This window comes from Pristis pectinata, chromosome 14 (assembly GCF_009764475.1).
Source record: "Pristis pectinata isolate sPriPec2 chromosome 14, sPriPec2.1.pri, whole genome shotgun sequence".
NCBI lineage: Eukaryota > Metazoa > Chordata > Chondrichthyes > Rhinopristiformes > Pristidae > Pristis > Pristis pectinata.
The window spans coordinates 30,313,428-30,325,967 of record NC_067418.1 but is presented as its reverse complement, the minus strand read 5'-3'; the positions used below and the strand labels follow the sequence as shown (position 1 = coordinate 30,325,967).

Genomic DNA, 12,540 nt, shown 5'->3' with positions numbered 1-12,540 from the left:
GATTCACCAGGATGTTGCCTAGTTTGGAGTACTTTAGTTATGGGGAGAGATTGTTTTCCCTGGAGTGAAAGAGGCTGAGGGGTGACCTGATGGAGGTATATAAAACTTTAAGAAGCATAGACAGGATAGATAATGAGAATCTTTTTCCCATGGGTTTAAGGTGAGATGAAGGAGTTTTAAGGGGGATTTGAGCAGAAAGTTTTTTTTACTACATAGAGTGGTTGATATCTGGAACTCGCTGTCAGAGGTGGTGTTGGATTCCAAAACAATTAAGTATTTAAGAGACATTTAGATGACCACTTAAATAAGAAAGTCACAGAAGATTACGGACCAAGTGCAGGCAAATAGGATTAGTGTAGATGAGCAAAAAGAGTAGCATGGATGTGATGGGCAGAAGGGCCTGTTTTCTGTGCTGTACAACCCTAAGACTCTATGACTACATGTGGGAAAAGGCCTTTGGAACTGCCAACATTTACCACCAAGGTTCAGCCCATTAAATGTAGGATGAACAAGAAATAAGAAATAAAGTATTTCAAATGAACAGGCCACTGGTATATTGAAGGGAAGATTTAGAATCTTCAGGGGTTCCAGGGGCTCCCTTTTGTATTCTCCCACATTGCACCATCATGTTCTGCTCTTCATACATTTGCTAATTCAAAAAGGCAGGAAACATGACCCATTAGATAGCCACAATCAAAAACAGAGATCCCCAGCACCCACTCTCCACACCACCCAAGACAGTGGAAGGCAGACATGAAGGGAATAAGTTGTGGCATGCAATTCTGGTCACCACATTACAGGAAGGTTGTGGAGGCTTTGGAAAGGGTACAGACGGGGTTTACTGGATGGTGCCTGAATTAGAGAGTATGAGCTATAAGGAGAGGTTGGACAAACTTGGGCTGTTTTCTCAGGACCGTCAGAGGCTGAGGGGAGACCTGATAGCAGTTTATAAAATTATGAGAGGCATAGATAAGGTAGACAGTCAGAATATTTTTCCCAGGGTAGAAAAGTCAAATACTAGAGGAGATGCATTTAGGGTAAGAGAAGGGGGATGTTTAAATGAGACATGTGGGGCATGTTTTTTTTTACAGAGAGTGGGAGGTGCCTGGAATGGGCTGCCAGGAATAGTGGTGGAAGCAGATATGATAGTGGAATTTCAGAGGCTTTTAGGTTGGCACAGAATATGCAGGGAATGGAGGGAATCATGTGCAGGCAGAAGAGATTTAATTTAATTTGGTATCAAGTTCAGCACAGTAATTATGGGCCAAAGGGCCTTTTCCTGTGCTATACTGTTCTATGTTCTATTTTAGGTCACAGACTGCTCTGGGGGAGAGATCTTCTGTTTTGTCTGAGGTTTCTCTATCTATAAAACATCTGTAGCAACCAAGATATTCCACACAATTTAAATGTATAAGGCTATAGAAGACCAGACCCATCATTAAAAATAGAGTTCCCATGAGATTACGAGGTCTTTTCATCTCCTGTACAAATTCCATCATTTTTCCTAAGTGGCACCTGATAAAAGTATGAAGAAATGCTGATGTGACTCTGAAGCTCTTGGAAGATAGATAGCCCTTCACTCAGGTCTGCTTAGTGGACACAATATTGAAATATGCACATTCTCACCTTTGATTTTCCTTCACTTGTGTAGATAAGTTTGGGTCTGCTGAGAAAATGTTGATTTGTTCAGGTCATCCTTTGCATTGAGCATGACATGGTGATGTTGGTTTCTAATGATTCAGCAAAGAAACAGACTTGATGGAATTACTAATATCCTTTCATTCCTTGGATGGATTATCCTGATTATCTTAATTATTGATTTTTGGGATGCCTTTGTGTATTTTCCAGTATGATCAGCTGTTGGTGCCTCTTCGTTTTCTTCATGGTCTATGTAGTTTAGTACTACATACTCTGGTTTTCATTCAATTTATGCAATGTTGGCAACACAGGCTGGGCTAGCACTCATTGCCTTGAAAAGGTGATGGAGAGGTGGCATCTTGGTGAAGGTACTCCCACACTGTAGCTGAGCAGGAACTTTCAGGGTTTTGACAGTAATCCAGGAGCAACAATGATATATTAACAAGTCAGAATGATCTGTGACTTACAGAGGAATCTTCTGGTGACAATATTTCTCTGCACGTGCTGTCCTTGCCCTTGGTGGTGAAGACCATGCTCTGAGGTCATAATAGCTGTGACTAGACTAAGGTGCAGAAGCCTATATCACTGATCTGATTTCATGAGTTTGAATCCCCTCACAATAGCAGTTAAGGAAATTAAAATTCAAGTGAAATTAAAGGAAAAACTAGTATCAATGATAATAATCATGAAACATTGTCACAAAATACCATGTGACTCAATAATATCCTTTGGGGAATATTTTTCCTCCTCATCTGCTAATGTAATGAGCTTCCTCAGATTATGAGAGCCAGAACACTGAAACCTTTTTTTTATTCCCAAAATGTTAAAACTTTATCTGCATAAACTGGAAGTGCAAGATTTTATGCGCAATCAGGATATTTTAATGGCGTCGTCTTGCTATTTAAGTATTAGTTGAAGGTCTATGGTACAACAGCTTGTGGTTTCCCATTCCCAAGAATCATGTGTACTTGTGTCCAGAATGAGAACAATATGGCTGCCTCTTTCAGGCACAGCCTGATTATCAGAAAATTCAGGTCATTTCTCTCTGGGAATATGCATGGTGAAAATGATGCTTCACTGGACATACATGCTGCAGTGATTTAATGTAACTGTTCCTTGTAAAGGAAAGTATACACTTCATTGATTATATGTTAAATTTCACTGTTGCACTTCTGGTGGTAACATTGGCATGTGGTGTGAAGCTTTAAGTTAGAGAAGAAGGAATGCTTGTGAGGTCATTCACCTTCTTCCCCCAGTGCGGGGGCGAGTGGGAAGCCAGGTGGAACCTGAGGCTTAGTTGCATCTATGCTATTTCCTTTCACATGCTGTATTCGTGTAAAATTTTCCTACCCACACACATTATTTCACCCTTCTGTAATTTTTGTCAGAAGGACAAACACATAATTCTGCTGCTCTCTATTTGTTTCTGTTGGACTAATTTCTTTATCTGTCTGCCTGTTTGTCCTGTTTAAAATCCCACCCACCCATTTACTGTTTCCTTACATAACAGCAGCAACTGCAATTCACAGTAATTTATTTGACTGAATTCTTAGCAAATGTTTAAATGATGCAGTTTCTTCTCTCTGAATGACAAATCCTAGTGCCCTATAAAAATGTCTGTGCCTTCTGCGCCTAATCTCTGCCTGGTCGAACCCAGCAACACTGGAAGTAACTGGCTCTATGAATTCTGAGGGCATTTGAGTCAGGACCATGAGAAGAACAGAAATCCTACTCCCACCTCACTTCCTGTAACAGATCATCAAACACTAAGAGATGGGCTAACTAATTAGGAAAAGAATAACTGTGGGTTTGTGAAACTCTTCTGGATTTACAAAGAGATTAGGAAACAGAGCAATAAGGAGCTTGTGCTTCCATAATGAATTCAATATTTTCAGATTTTTTAAAGTATTAGTCAAGTCAGTTACTGTGAATTACAGTCACTGTTGTTGTGCAAGGAAACATAGCAGTCAATCAATTGGCTTATTCCTACTTTGATGCCCTATGTCTATATGTAACAGTGTTTCAAGATGATTTGGCTACTTCCAAATTCACTGCAGTGAGATGACAATCTTCCGGTATTAGCTCTATGCACTGCAATATGAACATATAAATAAGCTGCAGCTTGGTTTACTCATGAGAAGGTCTGAGGCAGCATTTGGTTTATTCAAGGCAGGACTATTACAGCTTGCTCAGAAGCTCCTAAAATAGACCGCTCCAAAGAGTCTGACCAATCATGCTTCATAATTATAAAGTAAGTGGTAAGTTAAAATGTCATCCTATTTGATCCTGAACCATTTTCATTTTTTTTCTGAATTGCACTGAACTGAAGCTTTGAAAATAGATTTATTTGCTTCATCAACAGATAACATTGATCAGGTAGTGCAAAATTTAAACAACTAGCAACCAGTCTTGCAATGACCATATGATTGCTCCTACCCATTGAGCTTGGGTGCTAATTGAGTTCAGCAGACAGTATTTCACTGAGGACTGGACAATCATTCCAGCCAATGTTCTGTAGTTTTGTGCAACAGGTACTCAGTCAGAATATTTACCTAAAATGACGCATCCTGCTATATTATCTGCTAACATAAACCATACTTATCTTGCCCACATTACAAAAGATGTTCTAAATGTAGTACAGGGTGGACACATAGAGCTGGAGAGGTTAGGAACTAATAAGAAAATAGTGATGGTGCAGTTTGGACAAGGAGATTGACAGAGCAGCCCAATGTGGGTGAAGATTGTGCTGCTAATGAAGTCTCATGACATTCAGAGGGAGACAGACTGATCCTCCTGGGCAACTTCAATGGCAGGGTCAGAGAAGATGCAATCCTCTCATAAGGCGTGACAGAAGACAGTAGGGAAGGCTAACTCCAACAGAGATCTACTCCTGATGAAGTGTTTGGAACATGGCTTTTTAATAAAAAAACACTATTTGGCCAGAGAAACAAGTACAAGCTATCATGATAACACACCCAATTCAGGCACTGGCAACTGTTAGATTAGCTCATTGTCTGAGTGATAGACCGCAAGGATGTCCACATCACCCACACTGTAATAAATACCAATGGCTTCCATCCAATCCACAAAAACTACGGCAGCAACAGAAATGTTGCCACAAGAAAACTCAATGCTGAAAGTCCCAAGGATCTTGCAAAGTAGCTGTTCTTAGACAGCGCCCAATTAACCAGATCTGCAGGGTGTCCCTAGTGTCTAGATTGCCCTGTTTGACCATAATTAGCATCCATAAAGAGATTCTTTGCTTCTCTACCTGAAAAAACAGGGCTGGATTGATGAGAATCACCAAGAGATTCAGGAGTTAATTAACCACATCCACAAGGTGTTCTTAGTTGGAAGCTCCATCATGCCTGAAGGGAAACAAAGCAACTCTAGCTGAAGGCTGGGGTCCAGCAGAAAGCCTGTGATCCAAAAGATCAAAGCCTCAAGCATGACATAAAACTCATCAGCATTTAGAAGGGCAGGCACCTCAAAGCATGGAGAGGTACCACCAACACAGCATCCGTAAAGTCCTCCAAATCCACTGGCAGGGTAAGTGAACCAACGTCACTGTCTTTCCTATGACAACATCCCCGGCATTGAGGCCCTGATTACAGTCAGTCAGCTTCGACACCAACAACCAAACCTGATAACACAAAGTCCTGGAGGAATTCAGTGGGTCAGCCACCATCTATGGAGGGACCCTTCATCTCAACCGCTCCGGATTCCAGCATCTGCAGTCTCTTGTGTCTCCAGCTGAAACCTAAACACTGTTTCAAGTTCCATTGTATCAAGAGAGTATCAGGTGGACAGAGGATGCCATTCAAGGACGTTCTCTAAGCCTCCTTGAAAAAATGTAACAGCCCCACTGACTTAAGAGAATCACTGGCCCACAACTGCCTAAAATGGAGAAGGTGCAATTGGGCTGGCAGAAAGGACCTCAGGTCCATTTCTCAGAAGCACACAGAAGCCTAGCCCCACCTGCGGCAAGTCTACAAGTCCTCATATTGGCCTTACCAGCACCTTTAGAACCCCCAGAGCTGAGGTGGAAACAAGTCATCCTCAACCCCGAGACTGCCCGACAGGAAGAGATGCTGAAGGAAGGAGGATGCATTAAAAATGCGAGAGCACAAGAAAATAGGAGCAGGATCAGCCCTCCAGGCTGCCCAAGCTCGCCCTGCCATTCAGTATGATCATGGCTGATCTGTGATAAAAGGTCAAAGTCAAAGGACCAAAGCCTGTATAAGGAGTGATGCATAATGCATTAAGCATTAAGCATGCATAATACTTGTGAGGTTAAAAAGATGAATAAGGTTGGACTACAAGATTATTGAAGATGAAGTTCTATTGTGTTGGAGACTGAAACTCGAAATGGATATGGAGTCAACAGCAATACGCCAGCCATTTTGCCTTGTCAGTAATTCTCTCCTAAGTATGTTCAAAGTCACTTAGTCTTTAAAACCTCTGACGCAAAAATTCAACGGGAGGGTCAGAACCATTCCAATAAGCCTCAGGTCTTTGTTACCTAAACTTTATTTAAACAGATTCACTCACTCACTGAGTTAATACAAAGCTCATTACTACCTCTTTGTATGTCAGTCTCTGCAAACTTGTCCAAGTTATATTTTCATTCATCTATTTGTGTGTGTGTGTGTGTGTGTGTGTGTGTGTGTGTGTGTGTCTGTGTGTCTGTGTGTTCCTGATCATAGTGGAAAACAGTTGCTGGATATTCCATGCCATATTATAAAGAATAAGCTGAAAGGGGAGGTTGTTCCCCTGCGGTTTTATTTTCAATTAATAAAAGACTTACTAATCTTCAGCATGCGACCCTCTTAAAATAAGAGGACTCATTTATCCGATTGCCAGCTATGATTTTGGCTGCTCAGGGTTTTTTCATTCAGTGTTGCCAGCCCGGACTGTCCCTCTAAGCTCCAGGGCAGACTTAATGTGAACACTATCACACATCGCTTCCAACTGTCAGCTCGCATTCCAGTCCCCTCCCTCTTCACGCTAACCTTGCTTGTTCGCCGCAAAGACATTGCTTTTTGATTGGTTTCACTCTCTTCCGAGAATATTGTTGGAAAGGAATTGACGCTGAGAACTTTCGAAGGAAGTTGCAAAAGCCACAATTGAGTTCAAACAACGTGTCTGGTGTGTCAGCCTCCACGCTAGATGTGCAATTAAGGACTACATTTGGAGGCTCGGGGGGGGGGGGGGGGTGCCTTTGATCCAATTAACCTTTCACTTGCCTTCAGCTTAATCTCCGCCGGCTTCCAAAGTGGCCGCACTTCCTTCAGGAGCGCTTCGATGTTGTTTCTCAGGTCCTTCTCGTCCACGAAGATATCGACATGTTTTGGTTGCAGTGACCAGTCTGACTGCATTCGACCTCTCCATGCTACTCACGTAAACGACCACGGGGACTTGGAGCGACTGCGTCTCTGTGTGTGTGTGTGTGTGTGTGTGTGTCAATGTGTGTTGTGATAGCAGCCGCTGGTACCGGCCACTGACCCTCGGTACATGGCAACAGCTGGCATTTCTGGAAGCGGACACCTGCTGGATTCCAAGAACGGACATCCCCAGACAACCAACAGCCCCCTAACCTCGGAGTGACAGGACAACGGGTAGTGGCAGCATGTTTCTTATTGCAGAGAGGGCAAGAGACAACACCAACCAAGCAGTTGCATTTCAGCAGAGATGCAAGATCCACCAAGCACATTCCTACATTTCATTCCAAAGCGCTGACTGGACCAGAATCTCAAACATAGTAGACACCCAACATAACCTAAAGAGGATAGATTAAGGTGCTTGTTACCTCAGATATCACCACTACTCAACCCACATGCCAGCAATCAGTTTTAATGCATCCAGGACCCACTGGACGCTAGTAAACTCCTGTGCTCTTTACCCAAACATATCTCTGAGGGGCACATGGGATCCAGCTACAACTTCAAATATTCCAGCAGGGACAATGAGGATACCTAAAACCCAGCCAAACTCTGGAAGACACCACCAAGTACAAGCGTAAGGAAATCTTGCTACATCTGTACAGGGTTTTGGTGAGACCACACCTGGAGTTGCACTTCCAGCTTTGGTCTCCTTACTTAATTGCATCAGAAGTGGTACAGTGAAGGTTCATGAGATCAGAAGAAAGACTGAGCAGAATGCACCTATAGTCTCTTGATCCTAGAAGAATTCAAGATGCTTCATTGTTAAATAAAACTCAGAGATGTTTGACAGCATAAATGTGGTGAGGATGTTGTGCCCTCTGGGCAGTGTGGACACAGTCGGCCCAATGGTCTGTTTCTATGCTATATGACTATTATGCTTCCCATGATTGAGGGAAAACTGAACTAACAAACAAAGCCCTAGAAACTGCTCCACTCTTTTATGGGCATCAAAACAGCATGGTGAATCCCCCTAACATTATAGGTCCTCCCCAGGTTCCAGCAGGGTTCTGTTCCTGTGAACTGTTTGTAACATGGACAGTTTGCAAGTCAGAAATGCAGTTGCAAACCAAGCTCCCACACGGCAGAAGATGCCTGCAGCCTAGTAGCACCAGCAAATCCATCCCACTGGTCGTATGTATGGGCTGTACATAAGTTGGTCAGATGGGAATGATCTATACTCATGAGCACTGCATAAAGAAAAGGGGCTTAAATTGCATTGTCCACAGAGCAGTGTTATTGGGTTTCCCCAGTTTCAATGCTCCCTTTTGAGTTTTTGCAAGTTCTTTGGTCAGCATGGGTTCAATCTCTGCAGCCAGTTCTTAAAGGGACACATCACAATACAAGTCACACATTTCAAACTACGGGGAGTACTTCAACTGAAAGCTGCAATGATGGAAGCTGGTGAGACAGTGCTCCTCAGGTGAGCAAAGGGGCCTGGACTGGCTGGTCATGAATAGTGCCTGGAGCACATATGTTTTTTGTCCAAAGGGATCATGCAGACTTTCCTGGGGTGGAGCAGGGCAGAACTAGCAGGCAGTTGTTCGGCAGGTCTCTGCAATTTTTACCTCATTCGTATCCTTAAAGCTTTTACAATGTGTTGTTCATCCACATTACTCTGGGGCAGCCTGCCACGTCTGTGCCTATTTGGTCGACTCTTTGGGCCCAATGGAGTTTGGGTGAAGTCCCTCATGCAGCAGTGAGCAGCAAACCTCTCAAACTGTGACAAAGGTCAGCAGCAGCAGCTTGGAACAACCCTGAAGCTGAGAGTGACCATGACCCTTGTCCCTGGGTAAAATACAGGCACATATGGAAGGTTGTATTTAAGGTTGCTCACAGATCTCATTAAGGTCAATAAAACGCAGTTTGAGTGTTGGCCCTTCAACCTGCATGGGGGAATGTCCAGTGAGGCCCTATGGGTAGAACCTAGAAATTAAAAAGGGGGACATTACTTTGACAGGTTAATACTATGCTCCACCCCCCATAGTCAGCAGGAATTAGAGGGAGTACACATGTTGGGAAATCACAGAAATGTATAGGAATAATAGGGTTGTAATAGTAAATGACTTTAACTTCACTAATATTGATTGGGACTGCCTTAGTGTGTAAGGGATTAGACAGGGCAGAATATGTTAAGTATGGCCAGGGAAGTACTCTGAAGTAATATGTAGAAGGCCCAACTTGAGAAGGGGCTCCTTTTAGGAAGTGGAGCTGATCAAGGTAATTCTATTAGTTTCAAGATAGTCATGGAACAATTATTGGTCCTCAAATTAAAGTCCTAAATTTCAATGGCATCAGACAGGAACTTTCAAAAGTTGATAGGGAGAGGCTGTTTGCGGATAAAGGGCTGTTTGGCAAGTGGGAAGCTTTTAATAGTGAGATAAGAAGAGTTCAGGGCCAACATGTTGCTGTTAGAGTATAGGGCATGGCTGACAAAATTAGGGGACCTTGGTTGTCAAGGGATATTGATGGTCTGCTCAGGGAAAAAGGAGGCATATGTCAGGTATAGGCAGCCAGGATCAAGCAAGTCTATTGAAGAGTATAAGGAATGTAGGAATACACTTAGGAAGGAAATTACGAGGTAAAAAAGGAACCACGTGGCAGATGAGATAAAGGAGAATCCTAAAAGATTCTATAAGTATATTAAGGGTAAAGGGTAGGGAGAGAGTAGGTCCCCTTAAGGATTGACACGGTAATTTATGTGTGAAGCCATGGGAAATAGGCGATCTTAAATGTATATTTCTTATGATATGGAATCAATGCAGGCAAGTGGGGTTAGTATAGATAGGTATGATGGTCAGCATGGATCCAGTGGGCCAAGGAACCTGTTTCTATCCTGTACAACTCTATGACTCATAGAACATGGAACAGTACAGCACAGGAACAGGCCCTTCGGTCCACGATATTGTGCCAAACTAATTAATCTAGTAATTAAATGCCTAATTTAACTAATCCCTTCTGCCTAAACAAGTGGATATCTCTCCATTCCCTGCACATTCATGTGCCTATCTAAGCACCTCTTAAACGCCTCTATCATATCTGCCTCCACCGCCGCCTCTGGCAGGGCATTCCAGGCACCCATCTCTCTCTGTGTAAAAAACTTGTTCTGCACATCTCCTTTGAACTTTCCCCCTCTCACCTTAGATGCACGCCCTCTAGCTTTAGAACATTTTGACCCTGGGAAAAAGATACCGGCTGTCAATTCTATCTATGCCTCTCATAATCTTATAAAATTCTATCAAGTCTCCCCTCAGCCTCCTCCGCTCCAGAGAAAACAACCCAAGTTTGTCCAACCTCTCCTTAGAGCACATGCCCTCTAATCCAGGCAGCATCCTGGTAAACCTCTTCTGCACCCTCTCCAAAGCACCCACACCCTTCCTATAATGGGGCAACCGGAACTGAATGCAATACTCCATATGCAGCCTAACTGGAATTTTATAAAGCTGCAACATAACTTCCCGACTCTTGAACTCAATGCCTCGACTAATAAAGGCAAGCATGTCACACGCCTTCTTTACCACCCTATCAACCTGTGCAGCCAACTTCAGGGAGTTATGAACTTGGACCCCAAGATCCCTCTGCACATCAACACTGTTAAGGGTTTTGCCATTATCAGTGTACTGTCCCTTTACATTTGATCTCCCAAAGTGCAACACCTCACATTTGACCAGATTAAACTCCATCTGCCATTTCTCTGCCCATATCTGCAAATGATCTATATCCCACTGTATCTTTTGGCAATCTTCGACACTATCCATAACACCACCAATCTTTGTATTGTCTACGAACTTAACTAACCCACCTACCTACATTTTTATCCAGGTCATTTATATACATCACAAACAGCAGGGGTCTCATAATGGATCCCTGTGGAACACCACTAGTCACGGACCTCCAGCCAGAGTAAGTCCCATTGACCACTACCCTCTATCTTGTATAGGCAAACCTATTCTGAATTCAAATGGCCAAGTCACCATGGATCCCATATATCTTACCCTTCTGCAATGAGCCTCCCATGAGGGACCTTGTCAAACGCCTTACTGAAATCCGTGTAGAAAACATCCACAGCTCTAACTTCATCAATCACCCTCGTCACCTATGACTCAATGAGAGAATCTGGAAGTTTTGTGAGTAAATAAGAACATTTGTTAGACCAAGGAGCTTGAAATTCTCACTGCAGATGAATTTACACAGGATATATGACACAGGAACAGGTTACTCAGGAATACAGTCTATGCCAGCATCTTTCCCCACCTAAATCTGTCAGCATAATCCTCTTGTTTTCTTCTCCTTCATATACTTGTCCAGCCTCCCCTTAAATGCATCCATGCTATTCAGCTCAACTGCATCCTGTTGTAGAAAGTTCCACATCCTGATCACGCTTTGGTTAAAGAAGTTTCTTCAGGAGGCTATCTCACATTGATAGCTTTTGGGTATGGTCTGCCCTACAAGTGGAAACATACTCTGCATCTACCGTCTAAAAATCTTTTGTAATTTTCAAGGTTTGATTGGGTCTTAGCTTTCCTTCCTAAGAGAAAAGAGACTCATTCTGGGCATTCTTTCCTGATATGTATACCTTTGAATATCTGACAGAGAAACAAAGGACTGCAGACGCTGGAATCTAGGTGAAAAGCACTATGATGCTGGAGGAACTCAGCAGGCCAGGCAGCATCCATGGAGAAAAGCAGGTGGTCAACATTTTGGGGCAGGACCCTTCTTCAGAATTGAAGATAGGAAAAGGGGAAGCCCAGTATATAGGAGAAAAAGGCAGAGCAGTGATAGGTGGACAAATGAGGGGAGGGGGGTTGGGCATAAGGTGGTTATAGGTAGTTGCAGGTAAGAGATGGTGACAGGCAGATGCGGGGGAGGAGGGGGAAGCAGATCCACCAGGGGATGGGTCAAAGGTGCAGAAGCAGGTGGCATGGGGGGAGGGGAGGAGAGGAAAAGGAGAGAGAAAATAAAGGCGAGGAGAAAAAAGAGAGATAGGCTAGGAAAGGGAAGAAAAGAACAGGCAAGGTGGGAGGGGGGTTTGGTTTACTTAAAGTGGGAGAATTCAGTTTATCCCGTTAGGCTGTAAGGTCCCAAGACGGAAAATGAGGTGGTGTTCCTTCAGTTTGCGGAGGAAGTCCTCGGCCTTCTCCCAGCAGTGGAAGAGGCCAGGGACTGACATTTCAATGATGGAGTGGGAGGGGGAGTTGAAGTGACTGGCAATGGGGAGATGCAGATCGCAGTTAAGGACGGAGTGTAGGTGTTCTATGTGTCGGTCATCTAGTCTGCATTTGGTCTCACCAATGTAGGGGAGGCCACTTTTGGAGCACTGAATGTAGCACATGATGTTAAGGGAGGTGCAGGTAAATATCTGTCTCACCTGAAAGGACTGTTTGGGTCCCTGGATGGAGGTGATGGAGGTGGTGTAGGGGCAGGTGTTGCACCTATGGCGGGGGCACTGGAAAGTTCCCAG

At 43.6% G+C, this 12,540-nt stretch overlaps 1 protein-coding gene across 5 annotated transcripts in view; it reads right to left on the bottom strand.

Moving 5' to 3' along the window:
* Positions 1 to 7,076, bottom strand: part of LOC127577752 (ethanolamine kinase 1-like) — a 324,359-nt gene extending 317,283 nt beyond the window's left edge. For all 5 annotated transcript variants that reach the window (XM_052029280.1, XM_052029282.1, XM_052029278.1 and 2 more), the window contains exon 1: positions 6,885 to 7,076. In XM_052029280.1, coding sequence (XP_051885240.1) covers positions 6,885 to 7,016 — 132 coding nt within the window. In that variant the 5' untranslated portion in view covers positions 7,017 to 7,076. The remainder of the gene's footprint in view (positions 1 to 6,884) is intronic.
* Positions 7,077 to 12,540: the final 5,464 nt, after the last annotated feature.